Source organism: Neolamprologus brichardi, chromosome 23 (assembly GCF_056152115.1).
Source record: "Neolamprologus brichardi isolate AB-2024 chromosome 23, ASM5615211v1, whole genome shotgun sequence".
NCBI lineage: Eukaryota > Metazoa > Chordata > Actinopteri > Cichliformes > Cichlidae > Neolamprologus > Neolamprologus brichardi.
The window spans coordinates 16,771,529-16,791,132 of record NC_142125.1 but is presented as its reverse complement, the minus strand read 5'-3'; the positions used below and the strand labels follow the sequence as shown (position 1 = coordinate 16,791,132).

Genomic DNA, 19,604 nt, shown 5'->3' with positions numbered 1-19,604 from the left:
AGGCTGTGAAATATGCTGCTGAAAAGACTGTTGATCTGCATGCAGTCTAGCAGTAGCTATCCTTGTGATGGAAATCTGTTGCCAGCCACAACTGTCATGGTGTCCTGCGTTGTCCTTCATTCATTCTGTTTGTTTGACGCTATCTTACTCTACTGTCGTTTAAGACATACCACTCCTACCTGTCCTACCCTCCTGCCAGTATTGTCAGCTGAGTGCCTTTCTACTCACCTCTTTCCACTTCGCCAATCAGTTACCGTTGATTAGACACATCATTTGTCAGAGTGGTCTGCCAAAGTGTTGCACTATTCCTTAGTCTGCTTCTTAACCCTGGTAAATCCTGGAGTGTTGTAAGCTCCCTCTTCTTTGCTGCCTGGTATTCTATTGCTTGTGAAAAAAAACTTGAGTATTAACCTTGACTTTTTTTTTTTGGTCAACATGAAAAGGGCCATGTCTGTGTTTGAGCTCAGGACCTTCTTGCTCTAAAACAGCCGTGTCAACCATTGACCCACTGGGACTTTCTCATTATAATAGAGTGACATGGCAGTAAAAGAAGCCTGAATAGAAGTCTATATCCTTATGAGATGAGCCATTAATGGAGCCAAACCTTTGTGAACGTTGCATTTTAGTGGTTGAACTAGAAGTTACACTGGAGAAAAGCTTATTAAACCTCATTATAGGGTAAAGTCATTACGTTTTTGAAGCTCTTTCTATCAGATCTGATTGAAGGTTCTGGCTCTCTATTCATTCAGATAGAGACTTTAAACTAAAACAAAATGCATTTTTACCTCGAGGCATTGCCGAGTTGGCTCCTAAAAGCCAAATCTTGCTTCTACAAAGACTTTTGTCATGCATTGACGTTACGGTCTGGCTTGTCTGGACCTAGGCAACACATTTGTGCAAGGAAGGTGCTGCTCACTGAAGTGCATGTGTTTCAAATCCGTAAGCCGCGATTTTCCAGATACCGAGAGCACCTCTGGATCCTCCCTTCAGCTCCAGAGAATTTTTTTGGGGGGTGAGTCGAGAGTGTGCCAGCCGTTCCTGTGTTTCCTGGCATTTAGCCGAGCTGAGTGGGAGAGGCATTCTCCATTCTTCAGCTTTTGAAATGATCTAGTGTTATTTAATCTGACATTGCTGACATTTTAGTGTTAAAACCCTCTAGAGACTGTTTTTGGAAAGCAATGCTTCTGGATATAAGAAAATCAGAGTGATTCTGACAAGGCCTCAAATAGACAGAATAATTCAAATTTAGCTGGTAGTGTCGACATACTCCTTGGAGTGAGTGGGGGCCGATGTCGAAAGCATCTCCTAAGTCCTAAAACACCACTGAAGGTGTGGTTTGCCCTACAGCATTTGTTCAAAGGTAGGTTTCAGTAACTTAGTAAGTGTTTACTGTTTCTGCTTTCTTTTTATGGATTTTCTCCACCATGCCATGCTCTCACACTGAATTTTCTTTACGACTCGCACAGTCCCAAATGCTAGCAGGAAGTTAAAGGTTAGGGAATGCTGACAGTGGCTGCTGCTTTGGGTATCGCCCTTCAAATGCGTGGCTGGCCTCTATTATAAAACCAACCTGTCTGTCTCCTGGCATCCATTGTCACCTCCTGCTCTATTCTCTCTTTCCCCTACTCCTTTATGTTTCTGTCTTGTGCTGTTTATTCCTTCTTCTGTCAGCTTCCAGCCATTTACTTTTCATCAGTCATCTCTCTTTAATTCACTCTGTGCATCCCTTTTACTTCTCCTTAGTTCTCACATTCCTTCTCGTCTTTGATTCTTACTCAGTTTTCCGTCCTGGATTCCTTCTAATCCCATTTTCATAACATCTATTTCTTGTTGATAATGCTTTGCATTGAACTGTTATCTGAGTGTAGTTTTATGCTATGAAGTTTTCCTAGACAGACTGAGCAAACAGAAACACTTTGCAGTGACATCTCAGTGCTGATGAACTGCTTTTCACTAATGATTACCCAGAAATCACAGCAGTGATGTACCGTGTGTCACGGTACTTTATCGTCACCAGCTGTTATGTAGTGTGGACCAGAATGTTGCTAAAAAAATTCCAACAAAAATGAAAAAACCTACATTTAGCTGCTCACAAGGAGTACCAAAAGGTTCAGTTCGATTCAGTTCTATTTATACAGCGCCAAATCCCAACAACAATCGCCTCAAGGTGCTTTATATTATAAGGTAGATCCTACAATAATACAGAGAAAAACCCAACAATCATATGACCCCCTGTGAGCAAGCACTTTGGCAACAGTGGGAAGGAAAAACTCCCTTTTAACAGGAAGAAACCTCTGGCAGAACCAGGCTCAGGGAGGGGCGGCCGTCAGCCGCAACTGGTTGGGGTGAGAGAAGGGTAGTGTTTTCAGATGCCCCATCTGACACAACCCTCAAGGGATTTGTGTTCAAACTAGAGATGTTTTACTTGTTAGGTAAATGTGTAAACTACTGCACCATGGAGCCAAAAAAAATAGGGTTTTAAATCTCATGGCTTCTCTCTAGCTCATATTTCTGCTAGTACAGCAAAACATGTTCTATGGTTTTATCTTCTCCACAGTAATCCCCAGTGTGGTGTTTTCTTAGTGCCATTAAAAATTGCATGTATAGGCAAACAGTGATTATGTGAAATGTGGTGTTGGCTGGGCATTCTTATCCCACACAGTAATTAATAGTGGGCTTGCTACATGCACTGGTTCTTATATAGTGCTTTTCTACTCTTAACTGAGCGCTCAAAGCGCTTTTATACAACTTGCCTCACCCATTCATACAAGCACTTTTTTTCTATGCTTTTCCTATGTAAGTTCTTTCTATCTAACATTCACTCTGATGGATGCATTGGAGAGCAACTTGGGGTTAGTATCTTGCTCCATGATATGTGGAATGCAGACTGGAGCTGACTGAGATACCAACTACCAACCTTCCAATTTGTAGGTGACCTGCTCTACCTCCTGTTGCTTATTGAAAACCCATATAAGGGTACAGCTCACTACCCTACATAATAATAATGATAATAATAATAATAATAATAATAATGCATACAGTGACAATTAGAAAACCTTTACAGAATTAAAAGTCAAAAATACAAAATAAAACTGAATGTACAATCTTAAAAAGGTGTGTTTTAAGAAATGGTTTAAAGATAGAAACAAAGAATACTGTGAATGCAGAGTGGGAGAGAGATCCAAAGAAAGGAGGCTGAGAGCTCTGAGGTCCGTGATAGTCGGACGAGCACTTAGTACTTTATCATGCAGACTTGCTTGAGCAGTTAATCAGGCTGACAGGCTCATTGTGAAGGTGCAGGAATATATACACTTGTTTTAAACTAAATACAGTATAAAATATTTGATTGCAATATTTATCATGTATTAGCACCTCTTTTGTTTGAGTGACAGCATGGACTCTGCAAAATCTGACAACCAATCTCGAGTCTCTGTCTTAGATTTATCAGTAAATCCTTTTTCTTTTTTTAGCAGGACTTTTGCTGATTGCCGACCTGTTTTATTTATCATGTTTATTCTGTATTTAAGATGAAGTAGCTTTTCTGGTCTTCTGTAAACAAAGCTTGATGTATTGATCTTTTGATGGTGTGAGCCACGCACTGCTCCCTTAGAAATCCTCAGTGTATCCATACTTTGACGTTGAGAAAGCCAGCCTTTGCTCAGAATAACAATGTGACTACTGACAGTTTCACTTAGTTCTGATGCCATGTTTCCCATGCTTAGAGTGCTACTTGGTAAGCAATGTTCCACTAGAAGCATGAGGCACATACATCTTTCTAAAAGGTGAATATAGGGTTTTATGTGTACAAGCCCCTGATGGGTTGTTTAAATCGATGGATCATCTGAGCAATGCTTCATTGAAAAAAAAAAAACAACATACAAAAATATGACATTTTTTACAAAGCATACACTGTAGATAAAAGATGTAATTAACTGTTGCAGCGAGCACTTTTAGACCCACAGAACCAGAGGCTTCAATTTTATACAGTGCATAGTCTATGTACAAAGGAGTGAACATGGTCAATGACTTCTAGTCTGCTTCAGTTTAGCTGCTGACCTAGAAGCAGTGGAGAAACTGAAATATTCTTTCATTTTACAGGGTAAAAATTATTGTGTGGTTATTATAAATATTTCAAGACCTCTTGCATTTACATGAAAATATGTCAGATTTTGATGGGGTCTCAATCCTTTTTTTTGCTAAAACTCTTTCACATTCCTTAAAAAATTGTCAATTATTGAGTTTCTCTGGACTGATGGCTGTGGTTAGGGAACTTTAGCCATAGTTATTATCTGAGGAAAGTGGCTCAATGTGTTATGTGTTTTCCAAAAAAAAAAATCCTCTATGAGGGGAAAATTGAACAGATGTGAAGTGAAGACTTTCACCAAAATCTCCATTTTTGTAAGTCTATGTTTTCATTGTTATTGTCATTAATCTTGTAGTATTATCTTCTCTTCTTCAGACATAGATGATCCATTCAAGGTTTAAGATGGAAGAATTAAGTCCCTCTTTCACTTAGCTTCCTTTGGCCAGTTGTACCGTTTAACTTCAATGTTTAATATGACATAATTTCATATTTCAACAACACAAAATACAGATAATAACAAATAGTAATAATCTATAGTAGATTCCTAAATATCAGTCTTAGGAAACAATCTGCTTTTCTGCTTTCCATCATCTGCACAGTAGCTGGAAGAAGGGAACTATTAGATTTGACTGCTTCACATGATCGAAAGCATCTTGGACAGAATGATGATTTTACACTTTGACAGCAAATGATAAAAAAGTTATCTGAAAGTCGAACCGTGAGTGGGTCAGAATAATGAATGAAAGTTGCAGCGTATGTGAGAAAAATCCTTAAATATCTTGCACGCTTTGCATGGAAGATTGCATAAAATTATCTGCATGCCAGTGTCACAAAGTGATGGACAATTATGCCAAATTCTTTCAAGAAGTTAATTCTGGTAAACGAGCCACTATTGACTCCGCGTCCAAGGATACAGTACATTAATTTTAATCTGTTGATATTATTGTTGAATAAACAGTTGAAAAAGTGTTGGCAAATATGTCTTGTGGTGTAGTTCAAGTTTACCACATGTGAGAGGAAAACTGTCTTTTAAGTATTTCATTTTCTAAGGTATAAGTTTGACGTAATGAAACGTTGACTTATGGGGAAAAGGTATGTGTCTCCATATGGTACAGTATACTTGCTTCATAAACAACCTGCAAGTGTTTAGTAAGTCTGCAATTCAAGTCAAGTCAAAAATTACTATTAGAGCACTTTGACAGCCATATAAACCCTTTGCATCACTTTATTCTTTTCAAGCAACGTTCAAACTGCTTCTTCTTTCTCTAATGTACTAACTTCTGCTTAATCTCGCTTTGCTACGTAGCTGACGCTTCAGCCAGCCAGTCAGGCTACTCGGCTGTTAATGCTAGGAAGCATTTCACCTTGCAAGGACTTTCCAACAGGAGGTCTCTTCCAGCAGGTAACAGCAATATGCCGAGTGCTCGCTAAATCCACCTGTATCGTCATCTTTATCATCATCACTGGCATCTTTGTCAACATTATCATCTGTTGTTTGCTCTTTTTATCTATAATTGCTGTCAAGATAATGTTGATCATAATGATAATTGTCATCATCATGAACGGCAGCAGCATCTGCCCTTTGTAGTTAAGTCTTTTCGCTCCGGTGCATGCCACTTAGTTCTTGCACGGATTTCTCTACGTGCATTGCAGTGTCTGCCATATCTCACATAATAAGACCGCATCTCCATCCACTCCCCTGTCTGTGCTTTTATCTGTTCACGTCTGTATCATCTGCCTCTGCTTGCACTGCAACAACTGTGATTTAGAAAAGAATGGGATGGAGTTCTGTCGGAGAGTCATGATTTGACAGCAGGTGATGGACAGATGAAGACAAAGAGTAGCTGGGCAGAAATATATGGTGAAGCATTACACGGCATTTCACCTTACAATACCAAAGTCCTCTTGACATTGTAAAATGTTTAAACATATCTGAAGGAAGAAGAGACTTGTTTTTGTTTCACAGCAGTACGACCACACGGGTACGCTGATGACACAGTTGGAGGAATGAGAGAGCAGTTTTTAAAGACACTCATCTCCAGTCACGTTTAAGTCACTAGACGGCAGACACGTCGAATGATACCTTTCTTTAAAATTAGTGAAAGCTATCCCACTGTTGTGTTGCAGTGATGTTGCATCAGGTAAAACAAAACAAAACAAAAAAAAAATCATATTTATTTCATTAGTGATCACTAACAGGGAATCCTTGTACTTTAGACTTTTGTATCAGTCCAATTTAATTTTTATTGGCATGTCTAAACTTAGATTCTGAAAGTAAAATCTTAGTAAACTCTCAAAACAATCATTTTTCTTTCTTTCTCAGTTGCATTTTATGGTCTTTCCTAGAGAATGTATAGATAATTGGTTATTAAGATGGCAGTGCTAAGGACCGTGAAGGCTGCTTTCTCTTTGTCTTTGATTTGCATTCTATTTAATGACCAAAGTCGCTGTCCATCCTCCTCTTCCTTGTCATTTCGCCTCTTTTTAAATCCCGTTACTAAAGCTTTCTCTCCCCGTGCTTTTTCCTTTCTTCTTTTCCTCCTGACCCCTTTCCGGCTTTAGAACCTGCTGCTAAAGAGGCTGAGGTCCCCCGCCGCTTCTCTCTCACTTCTTCTCTCGCTTCCTCTTCCTCCTCCTCCTTCGCTACACGGCGCACAAAAGGTACCAGCCTTTGTAGTTCCTTCCTGCTCTTTACAGCCTTTTTCTTATTTTGATCACATTGGCTGTGTTGTTACTGATGTGCATCTCAATAGGTTGAATTCTAATTATTACAGCGAGTAGCTGTGAAGTGTCAAACAAAAAGGATGCATTGCTATATCGTACATATTTTAAAGTGAAAAGAAATTACATGTTTTGTGGGCTGGATCAAAAAGGAAGAATTGAACATTTTGCATTTTTAATATCATTACAATGGCGGTTGTTTGTTTTCTTTATTGCCAGATTTTGATTTGATTTGATTTTTTTGGTCCACCGTACCAAACCTATTCTCCAAAATACAGATGCAGGGAGAGGTTTGGAGAACTGAATGTTTTCACAGATTTCAGCAGAGATTTTCTCTCCACACTTCTTTTCCTCCAACCAGTCGAGGCAGATGGGCACCCTGTCTGAGTGTGACTCTGATGGAGGTTTTCTTCCTGATAAAAGTCAGTGGTTTTTCAGCCCTCTTGCCAAGAGCTGCCCAAGAGGAATTGTAAGAAAGAGCCAGGGTCCACTTTTCTGTACAATGAGAATTCAAGTGAATCAAAACCGTGACAAATTTGTTTCGTGTCGAGGTTATTTTAATGTTTTTCATTGTATTTTAAACAGATGACTAGGTTATAGTGCATTGCCACACACCTGCCAATTTGTTTTGGGGTTTTGTTTACTCAGCTAAAATAGGAAATATAATTAAAGATGTGTTTTAAACATTAACCCATAATTTCACCTATGGAGAAAGGTGGGATAGAGCTTACCTCTCATTATATCTGAGAGAGCCTAAACATCCAGTCTTTTGTGTGATTTACAGAGTGCTAAACTGAGTTTCTTTGCGTGTCTTTGCTAACAGTAAATCATTTCTAATACAGAGCAACATATGAGTTTGATCAGTACGTGTATATGTATCACTCCTGTAAGCTTACAGTGATTCTGACCTACAGCAACATACAGACCTGAATCTACAACTCACTTTAGATTTCTTGCTCACGTTTCTCTGTTAGCTACAAGCATGGATACATTATGCGCATTAGCTTGCCAAATTAGCTTTCATATGCACATCCCCTGGGAGACAAATGCACTCCTAGTATCAGTTTGCTGGCTAAATAGCAAATTAGCTGGTCAGCAACTTCACCATATTCTCATCTCTTGAGATTTGCAGCGTGTCTGATAGAGAATTGCTAAAAACACAATGAGAGAAAGAAGAGATGGACGAGAGGTGGGCAGGCATTCAGTACAGATACTTTTTTTAAGCAACTGTAATGAAATAAGAATTTTGATAAGGTGACATTTGGAACGCAGGGTGACATTAAAAGTGGCAATAGAAGTGCAATTTCTCTTACGAATACAGATGAGACACTGATTTTCAAGGAGGCAGAGGCAGGAAAAGAATTCAAATTGAACTTTAAAAAAAAACTATTTCCATCCAGTCTCACTGTCCTCTTTTTATTGCATTTCTTTTATTATCCCTCATGCAGCTGAGACTGACCGATCAGAGCACTGCAGGCCACAGTGCTCAGCGGAGGTCTGAGCGTGGCTGTTGCTTTTCGGCCTGTATTTTTAATTCTAATCCACACTGTGTGCTAAGCAAGGAACAATATCACTCTATATTGCTTGATATTGTTGAAACAGATATGAAAATTTGTAGCACTACCATGTAATTTTAATTGCATACAGCTTTATATTTAAAACTGAGAAATGTGAATTATATGTAATTGAACATATGGGCTGTATTTTGTTCATCACTCCCTCATAGCACCTAAAACATTTCCGTAAGATAGACGTGTGATTTCCATGGAATACAGGCAGGAGAACAGGTGTAAAAATGGAAATGAATGAAGACTGAATTCCATTTAGAGACATTATTTTTACGGCTCTGCACTGTTACGTCTTCACTGGACAGACCAGTGCTATCATTAATGTAGTTCATAACACTTGTGCTTTTTTCTGGTGTGATAAATATCTGACATGGAAGCAAAAAATAAATAAATAAATAAATGTGGTGTTGAGGCAGTGTTTTTACACAGATGTTAGTATTACCATGCTGTGTTTCAACATCATGTCTTTATGTTTTGCTTCTAAGGAGCCAGGTTTTATTTTTATTTTTTAAAAGTTGTCTTATAATAGTTCTTCGGCCCTTCTTAAGGTCCCTCAAAGTTTCTTTGGATGGTTTTTCAGTCATTTTCAGTCCCTGTCTCTGACTGGTGTCAGAGGAATATTTTGGGACTTTTTAAAGCTGCTTAACACTGACATATGAATCATTCAAGAATAAAAAAAGACACCCAGTTGAAGGGATGAGCCAGCGTTGTGTCTATGCATAACACACAACTTAGCAAAGAAGCAACTTTAAATTGTATCTTTGGGCATTTTCTTACAAGCAGCCTTTCACAAAAACACATCATTTGTTCCCATTTCTTAATTTGAATCTATGAAAAATGCAAAAGATAACACAGTGTGACAGGCATGAAATAGTATTTCAACAGCATGATTCCCAAAGAGATATTAGCCAAACATGTGGCGTATGTGGGCTTCCTGAGCAGAGAGTCCTCAACACACTTGAGGAAACAGGAAGTAGAGAAGATAAAGTGAAAAACCTAATAAGGTATTTAAGTCATGTCATTAAGAAATAGGAGGTAAACATCTGGCCGTTCAGTTGATACATCGAATGTTCAAAGAACTGTCAGTAGAAATAGTCTCAGTAGAAGGGTGGATGTGAAGAAGCCATTTTTTAGGAAGGGAGACAGGGGAAAAAGGCAGAAGTACGCCAAAATTTTACAAAAATTTAACTAAAAATCGGAGGTAATAGGTCTGATGGAGGGATTCATTCAATTTTCAAATATAAGCTGTCGATATGTTTATCAAAGATCAGAAGAGAGGTGGTTTGGAGCTACATTTCAGCCACTGGTCTTGGGGATTTTGTCAAAATTAATTAAATTATGAATATGTAAAAGTACTGTCAGATTTTGATCCACTGTGTAACCGCCTGGAAGTTGTGTGATTAATTTTTTAGCATCACAATGATCCCTAACACACTGACAGTGTAGTAGAAGAAATGTCTGGAACATGCAGTAGAACACGATCAGTCGTGGTCTATGACTCCCCAGAACTCTAACTCAACATTGTTGAAGCAACATTGTCATTCAAGTCAAGTCAGTTTATCTATAAGCACATTTAAAAACAACACACGTTGACCAAAGCGCTGTACAAACTGGAAAAACAATTGTTGGATCATATTGACAGAGAATGGAACAAAACAGTCAACAGGAGAAGAAAGCTTGCTTAAGAGACTTCAGAGAGAGAGTTCTTGCACAGTACTGTATCAGTAACTACTTGATATAGTTTTTATCTAAAAAAGTTGTAGAACTCTTAATCATTAAGTCCAAGTCACATAAAGTATGTATTGTATGATTGATTGTGTCTATTACTGGTAAAAACTAGGGATAGGCATACACGTCAGGGGGATTCAAAGCCAGCTTACTCCCTGCAGTGCACAAATTATCACCAGTGGGTAGAAGACATGTTTCCATCTGCATACATTATGGTTGCAGAAAGTCACGTATCAAATATGATACCAGGCACATTATAATATTACATGTGGAGCTTTATAGTACGTCAATCAAAACACATTTTCAGTTTTGATTTTGTATGTGCAGATTTGTTTTTCAATGATAATAATTATAGATGTTTTGTGGTCAAAGGTCAAATATTTCTCACAAAAGATAAAAAAAACAATTCAAACATAAAAATAATGTTTGCATTAAAGATTCAGCAAATACTTTAGTTACAACATATGAGAGATTACATAAGAGTCAGAAGCTACTGGTAACCATGTAGCCTGCATTCTCAGGCTGTATGAAGCAGCTGCAGCATCAGTTCTATATTCTGTCTAATTATGCTGATGGTCATGAATTAAACCCTGAAGAAAAGCATCCATTTCATTCATTCTCCAGCAAAAATAAATTTAAAAAAAATAGCTGAACAGATGGAAAAATAATTTTTTTGTCAACTAATTGCTCTCATCTTTAGAAACTCTGTATCCAGGTGCTTATTACTGCATGGAAAATATGACTCTTTTAAAAAAAAAATTAAAGTCATAATGGTCTTAAGACAATTCAGCCCACTTAAGGCCTATGTCTAAATGACAAAATGCTTTTTAACAGAAAATAATATTACAGCTTTCTAATGTCTAAAAGGGACTTTAAAAGGTTGATGAAAGGTGATTTGGGATAATGCAACCATCTTTCTAATATGCTGGTTTCTCATTAATTCTCTTGTTGCATGTTATTTCCTCTGCCCAGGTCCCCTCTCTGCTAGCATAAAGAGCAAAAGGCATGAAATAAAGAGTGATCCCACTCCATTTGGTTATGAAGGTACAAGGAGAAAGATGTTATTTCTTGATCGACTGTGCTTCTTTATTTCTGGATGATGTGTTTCACCTTTTGTAGTTCAATTTCGTGCGTGCTTTGGTGACTTGTAGGTGGTTTGTGATGTTCTGTTTCTCAGTGCATGAGCATCAAATGAAATTGGTATCATTTGTGTGTGTGTGTGTGTGTGTGTGTGTGTGTGTGTGTGTGTGTGTGTGTAGCTTTTGTGTGTTTTGATCACAGATTTTCCCTGGTAGGTGTTTGGTGTTTTCTGTTGCTTGTTTATTTTTTCTCTCTCATTGATTCTGCATGGATACAGTTGCATGGTTTTCTTATTAGACAGCACACTGACTGGATGTAATTGTGCAACTTTTAGAAATTGTGCTTTTTAAATACAGGTTTTGGGTTTTTGTGGTGCAGTTTAACGGTTGTGATGACAAAATTGGTATAAAGCAGTTGGCTTCCCTCCAGATACATTGCGCGGCGCTATGGCAGCAGTCAGGAAACGTCAGAGTATGACTAGCAGCACTTCTGCTGGTCCTGGTGGCACCTCAGCTGTCCCTAGATCCACTTCCCAACCAGGTAACTACAGGGGAGGATTCATCTCCTCCAGTCACTTGAGAGACTATCATCCTGTGGAGTTGATTTCAGTTTTATGTGAAAGTATATTTAGTTTTTTGTTTTGTTTTTTAGTTGTCCTCCTTTTGCATCACATTGACTTTCTTCTTTAAAAACATAAACAGAGGCTACGTCTGTCAAATGGCTTCAAACTACTGACCAGTCCAAGTGTCCTTTCTTTGAGAGTTTTTAAATCTACTCCCTTGTTAAATAAAGCTTAAACAAATTTAAGAAAGAAAATTCAAATGTCAACTGGTTTGAGGGAAGTGGTAAAAACCTTTCATAAACCCATCAGAGGAACATTTTTACGATGTTAATAATTTAACATGATTAATTTCTTCTGTCTTCCTGTGCACATGCTCGGCCTTGTGTAATCTCCTCTCCAGCTTCTCTTAAACATAAACCTCTAAATAATCAAAAACAACATGATAACAGCACCTATTGCTGTTTCCTAAGCAGGAACAGAGACCCATTTAGAGGCAGATAAGAAAACATGTGCCAAAGATATATTGTTAAATCACAGTTAACCTTCAAATTTTAACTTTGAAGCCTTTCAGACAGAAAATCTGTGCATGCGACCACATCGGCTCCAAGGCTAAAAATAACTGTTGAATGACGATATATAGATGGGATCTGATGTTGAAGCCAGATACTAAACTAGTAGTGATAAGATGATGGAAAACCACAGACTTTAAAACATACCGAATGTTTGATATGAGTGTAACAAACAAGTGGTTGTTATAGATCACAAAAGAATTTGAAACTGCTCAAAATTATGCAGAATTATTGTAGGCCATATAAAAATGAGAAGAAAAGAGGCTTGTGACCACATTTTGATGACTATTTTATGCCTTCAGAGATTAAATAAAAAGAAAGAAAGGAGGATCACATATGCTGACTCTGGCTTTTTGTCCATAAGTTATACAGCTGTGAAGAAAGACTGACTGGACAACGTAGCTACATCATTTCTCAAAAAAGGGGAGATTTTGCAGCGTTTAGCCATATTTAGCCAATTTGCCATACAGAAGAAATGACGTTTCCCATAATCACTGTGAATATAAATGGATGCTTTTGTTTTCATTTCATTTTGTTTTTTGTGCGTTCCTTATTGTGTTTTTCGTTGTTTTTGTTTTTTCCTTTTTGAATTTTGGGGACTCGCTAAACTCAGCATTCTGTCAGAATTCATCAAGCACAAATAAGCTGTTGTGATTCGGCGCGATATGAATAAAATTGAATTGAATTTACAAATAAGAAAGTTGGTTTTCAAGCAGCCCTTTCTTGAGATGAATTTCAAACCTCAGCAACCGTAAAATGAAGACAGAAAGTAGATGTGCTTGTAAATCCAGTGGAAGAACCTGCTCACTCCACCTAAACCATGAAGAAAACAGACACTTTTATCAAAGTTGGGTCTGATTATCACTATTGCCTTTGGTGGGGTGTTGTGATGGTGTTAGGTTGAATGGAAAATACCTGATGCTGGTGGTGACAGACTTGAAACATTCAAATCTTCCTTAGTTTTTGTTATAAAAGCACAAATTTAATATATAATTCCAAAAGTTTTATATATATTTTTTTTTTAAATAGATCAATAATTAGTAAAAGCCTAGGGCAGTATTTTTATCATGAACAAAAAGAAAACTGCAACGAAACTTAACCTGATTAAAGAAAAGGGCTGAAAAAGTTGATAAAAAGCTGATTAAAAAAAAAACTTTACCGAAAGGAGTAAGCAGCCGCTTTCAGAACCACACTGCTCAATTGCTGTCAAAGCAAAAGGCTCTTTGGCCTGGCCGTCTCTTCTCCCCCGGTCTAAACACCTCTGTGGCTGATTGACTGAGTGCACTCAGCTGTGCACAGGACACTGGCTCCACAGGAGCAGATGCAGTACCCGAAACAGGATGTAGAGAGAGCGCAACACCAGCGGCGACTCACAATAGATCTGCGGTGATGTAACAACCAAAATCACATCTTAAGAGCTTTATTCTTTATTTTTTACAAACCACTTTACTTCAACAAATTGTAAAGTTGAAGAATGATGCTTTACAATTGGCAAGCTCTCACGGCTCCTTGCACTATTATAACTTGTGAAGCAGTTTTGGAATTCAAAACCCAGGCGTGTGAGAGTGAGTGTTTGGACCCACTGTGCACTGTCTTCAACTGATGCTGGGATAAGCACTGTGTTTTTGTTGTTGTTTGTTTTTTCTTGTGTTTCTTTCTTTTTTCTGCCATTGTAGGAAAAAATGTTCAAATATTTCCCATGTTGTTAGTGAAAACTTCTTACTTTTTTGCTGCCGTTCAACAGTGTGCTGATAGATCAGTAAACTGCACCAGTACTCAAAAAGGTTGTGAGTTCAATTCTTCCCTGAGGCAAGAGTGATGTCTGGATAAGCAGTGTAATCTTTTTACACTGATACCATAAATATTAGACTTATTTTAATATATGCATGTGCTGTATGTGCTGCTTCAGTCATATGCTAAAGTCGTTATTAGCGTGAGAAGTATGGGTAGTGACAGCCTCCCTTGTGCAGGCTGCGACTCGTACGGGGATTGCAGTCATCCTGAATGTGAGAAATTTGGCTTGAGGTTGAATTCCTGGAAACAGAATCATCAAGTTTTCACGATGATGTAACCAATTATGTGACTGCACAGCAACATTACTTTCCCGAAGCGTCATCACCTGCCAAGATGCATATTAATGCCCCCCCCCCTTGTTTGTGAGTACATTTTTAATGGTAAATCATGTGTATTGATTCCCCTCAGGCTGGGCCCAGCGGCGTCTTCTTTCCATGGACACAGAGGACTTTGAGACGATTCCCTCCAGCGCAGAGGAATCCTCCAACTCTTCAGACGAGGAAGGCAACAATAAAAATGTAGGCAACACTTAAGTCTGCTGCCCACATCAGCTAAAAAATGTAAAGAAGTGAAGCTCAGATATGATTTGCTACATCACTGGATCATTTTGAAACTTTATTTAAGAGTGAAACTTAGTAAAACAGAATGTTGCAAATGATTTTGTCCAGAAATGAAACCAGGTGTGACAATTTCAGCAACAATTAGCATTATTAAACTTTTGCCCGAGTGAGGAACGTAACTCAACTGCACTCATTCGACTCCAGCTGAATCATGTCAGCTGTCAGATAAATCATGACATTTTATGATCACGAACCATCCCCCAACTGCTATACACTCATCTCTCATTGCCTCTTCACCTATTCTTCATTTTCTCTTCTTTTTCACTAAATCTCATTTCAATCCCCCTAAAGGAGGACCCCTCCACAGCTTAATTATTTCCCATGTTCTCCCTTCTTGTTAGCAGCAGGCACTGACCACTTGACATTTAGGAAATGAGGGAAAGATGAAAAAGGGGTAGGATTTTAACTGCACATGTCTGCCGAATATGGCAGCATTTCCACATCCATTATAATCTGTGTGACGTACACGCACGTGCACACTATCGACACGAGGACTGAGCACGTTAGTGATGCAGGGAATGTAGCAGCGTAGAACATACATTTGTAAGACACTTTATTAGGTACTTAGCTAGATGTAGGATGGACTACATTTTCCCGTCAGTACTTCACAGTTGCTGCACATTTGTCAGGTGCATGTCCATGATGTGAATCTCCCGTTCCATCATATCCCAAATGTGATCTGCTAGATTGAGATTTGGTAAATGTGGAGGCCATTTGAGTACAGTGAACTCATTGTCAGCTTCAACAAACCACTTTGAGATGATCTGAGCTTTTATGACGTGGTGTGTTATCCCGCTGGAAACAGCCATCAGATGATGGGTAAACTGTGGTCATAAAGGGATGGACAAGATCAGCAACAGTACTCAAGTGGGCCGTTGCACTTAAATGATGATTCTCAGCAGGTAATAATGGGGCCCAAAATGTGCCAAGAAATCAGCCCTCATTCCATTACACCACAACCACCAGCCTAAACTGTTGATACATGGAACCATAATGTCTAAAGCATGGATCTTTCTGCTCAGGTCCTGCCAGCTAAATGCTGTAGCACAAAATCAAGACTACTCAGATTTGGTGTTTTTCAGATCTTCTGTTGTCCATTTGTAAATTGCCTGTGTAAATTGTAGTGTCAGTTTCCTGCCTTTAGTTGACAGTAGTGGTTTTCTGTTGCTGTAGCTCATGTATTTCGAAGTTCAGTGTGTTGTGTATTCAAACAAGCTCTTTTCATACCTTGGTTGTAATAGTTACCTAACACACTGTTGCTTTCTTATCAGCTTAAAGCAGTCGGAGCATTCTCCTTTGACCTCTGACATTAACAAGGCATTTTCACCCAGAGAACTGCTGCTAACTGGATATTTCTCTCTTTTTCAGACCATTCTCTGTAAACCCTAGAGGAAGTTGTGTGATTAAAATCCCACTAGATCAGCAGTTTCTGAAATACTAAGACCAGCCCGTTAACAACCATGCCACATTCAAAGCCGCCTAAATCACCTTTCTTTCCCATTCTGACACTTGGTCAGATCACATCATGTTGATCTTGTTTTGGGTTGCTGCCATGTGATTGGTATATTAACAAGCAGTTAAACAGATGTACTTGACAAAGTGGAGAGTATGTTTGCATCATGCAGTCAATCACAATTTAAATTGTGTTCACTACTAAATAATCCCACATGTGGATGCAACTCAGATAAGACAAAGAAAAAATTGGGACATTCAATCCCTGTGGTGTGCATGTACCTAAAGACCCTATAAATCTTATAATCATTAACTTATTTATTACTATCTAATACTACAAGAATAGCAAAATAAATGAAGTCCAATGTCTTGTCATTGGTAAATTTAAATGCTTTTATCTGCTGTCTTTGTTTCAATTTGTAGGGTATTGTTTATTACTCAGCAGTTCGTGTAATGCTTTGTGAATTTCCAGAATGACTGGCTAAAGTAGAACAGTACCATAGTACAGTAGAAGAACTTTAAGCAGTAGCTTAAAGTCTTGGGATTGGCTAAATGTTGAATTTGAAAACCATTTCTTTCTGCAGGGTGACAGCAGCCGTTTCCGAGTACAGCTAACATACGAGTCTCGTGATCCGCAAGACCTCTCTCTGGAGACAGGTGACCTCGTCCAGTTTGTGGAGGAAGCAAAGAATGGAAACTGGTAGGTTTTTGTTTGTTGGCTGAACCACAGGATTATTTAGAATGCCCCACCCCCCACCTGCCATCCATTGATTGGCTGCTGTATACCCTCCACACAGCCCTCCCTTCAAGTTTTTAAATTTCTGTTTTTAAGATATTGTATTCCTAAATAAAACTGAGCAAACATTACAGGGAATTTTACAGCATATACCTTTAGGGCATTCATGTTGCGAAAAAAAAAAAAGAAATTGCTTGGAGAATATTTAAATATTTTATTACTGAGAGACCTAAACAGTGATATACAAAAAGTGTTGAAAGCAGTATTTTGCATAATTGTGTGGCAACAAATTTTCAGGTAATTTATGAGGTGTGATCAAAAAGTTCTGGGAATGAGTCTCTCAGCAGGTGGCAAGCAAAGATTGTGTTGATGTGACTGGAAAACCTTTCAGAATATACTGTGCCAGCTCACTATCACACTCTGGCAAGCACCAGTGTTCTGGTCAGTTTCTCCCTCAAGCGTTATGAGGGTACAGTAGAAGTCCATGTTGACAGCCTCAACCTGAAAGATTAATTCATGGTGCACAATCCAGTGAATGTCGCAAAAATAATGAGCGCTGCCTGCTCTCCGTCCTCACCCGAAGCACTGCCTCAGGGCTTGGAAACTGTGGACTCTTCCATTGAAACCTCAGTTGTAACTGGAGACCCAGTTCTCATTACCAGTAATGAGCCTCCACACAAAATTCATGCAAGTTTGTAAGAAAAGTTAACATTGTGTTACTGCGTATGTTTGAGGATTGCAGTAAAACCACAGAGTGGAACTTGGCCAGTGCAAAGAATCAAATCCCTTATATAGATCCAAATGTGGCCTCCTTCATGACATTGAAGGGGCCAAATTTAAATAGGGCAGGGTTTTTTTATTTTTAAAGGCCAGTTATTGAAACCTTTTGTTCACACACAAAAAAGACTGCACGTTGAGCTACAACACCTTAGCTCATAAAGACATGCCATACCCCCAAAACTCACACTTGGACACCTTAGAATAAAGACCAGATGTCCATCCCTTGTTGCTTAGAGCCTCTAATTTGGTTGTTTAACCAACTTTTGAGAAACTACATTTTCAACCAGTTTCAGCAGAGGTGGACTGTTGGTTTCAAAAAGGTTCAGGCCTTAGCTTTTAAAAGTTAGTACCTGAGTCACGGACACCATGACATTCCCCAGCACCCTTATTAACCACCTCCAGTCGCTAGAAGCTTAGTTTATACTCTGTTTTCAACACAGACAGAAGACCTGATGGCCCAGCAGCCATTCTTTGTATATTTTCTTGAAGTCCATTTGAACTCCAGTGCCTGGGGCGCAGGCATAGTTTGTGCATTGTAATTTAAATTCTCAGTAGAAAAGTCAGTGCAGTCACAAAAAAGCCAGACAGGCAGACTGCCTGCACAGACCCTCACACTTGTTGTCTGATGATTAAATTTAGGTCGTTTGGACATGAGCACAGTTAGGTGGACTTGTGGACATAGTATATACAGTATAATGTAGACTTCAAAGGTATTTTCTGGGATAGCACAATAGGTCATACAGTAGAGGTATCAATGTTTCTCCAGAAATGTATTGTTTGCCTCATTGCTATTTAGCCTGCACTAATCATCCAGCTATCAGTTCTTTAAAAATGGAACCATTCTGTGTCCTTTTATTCATGCATATCTGACACCAAAATCATGTGCTTGATTGAAATAGTTTTTGTACCAACGGATTTCTATGGAGCTATTTTGTTAATTGTAATTATGAAATTACCAATCATTTCTGACAGTGAGTCTTTGTGTCACCCTCATCATTGTTTGTCTTTTGTCTGTTCAGAAAGCATCAGCACAAAGACCAGTAAGTGTTAAAGAAAATGGAAAAAAAGCTGTTAACAGCCTGGTGCAAAAGCTGTTCTGCGCAGTGGGAGTCTTTTGTAAAATAACCCATGAACTTGGGTACTTTTATGGCTTGAAGTTGGGCTATGGTTGCTTTGATTAACACTGAGCCTACCAGGTTTCATTATGTCTTTGCAGCAGTAAGGTAATAGCAGTCTACTCAGCCTACAACATAGTGGATGAGTCCTACTACCATCACCATGGGAGTGACAACAGGCAGCGGCCACTTTATGGGCTGATAGCATTTGAAAGAGGGAAAAAGAGCAGAATCAGATAAGCTGAATCTATCCTTACTGACAAAATGCCAAGGAAAAAAGAAAATAAACCTTTCAGAAAGGCAATATTCCCTTGCATAGCCCATGTGTTTGAGTGTATGACATTGAATTATTGTTATTGTTGATCTTGTGTATTTTTGCATAAGAATTTTGCAGTTCCACTGCTATCTGTAATCATTACCCACACCATGGCTTCCCTGTTTAAAACTACCTTCAATTCAACCACATTAATCAAACAAGCTCAAGAGAGACTTGTGCAACGGGATGCTTCTTTGCTGCCCTGTTCTATCTTCACAAGGATTAAAGGCTGAGAACGACTCATAAGGAATTAAAATTTCATTGACTGTAGCTTTATCCTGATGAAGCAGTAGGAACACAACAAAACGTGTGACTGTTGCTAAATCAAGGAAGGTTGCAGAAAACAATGGCTTCAGATTAATAATAAATCACTGTTTGATTCACCTCACCAACACCATCTTTGCTTTTGACCTGACAAGGAAGCAGCAGCTACTGCCTGCTTGGATGAGCAGCCTCTAGAAAGTGAGCTGAAAGAATGT

General features: G+C 38.7%; 1 protein-coding gene across 7 annotated transcripts in view; it reads left to right on the top strand.

The window, feature by feature from the left end:
* The window catches only part of mcf2l2 (MCF.2 cell line derived transforming sequence-like 2), a 105,101-nt gene that overhangs the window by 74,841 nt on the left and 10,656 nt on the right, over window positions 1-19,604 (top strand). For 4 of the 7 annotated variants that reach the window (XM_087836830.1, XM_087836831.1, XM_087836834.1 and 1 more), the window contains exons 28-33: window positions 5,391-5,486; window positions 6,647-6,745; window positions 11,074-11,145; window positions 11,611-11,721; window positions 14,515-14,624; window positions 16,763-16,878. In XM_087836830.1, coding sequence (XP_087692956.1) covers window positions 5,391-5,486; window positions 6,647-6,745; window positions 11,074-11,145; window positions 11,611-11,721; window positions 14,515-14,624; window positions 16,763-16,878 — 604 coding nt within the window. Of the gene's footprint in view, window positions 1-5,390; window positions 5,487-6,646; window positions 6,746-7,024; window positions 7,056-11,073; window positions 11,146-11,610; window positions 11,722-14,514; window positions 14,625-16,762; window positions 16,879-19,604 lie in introns of those variants that run through there. The other 3 variants (XM_087836835.1, XM_087836837.1, XM_087836836.1) reach the window with 3 other exon arrangements.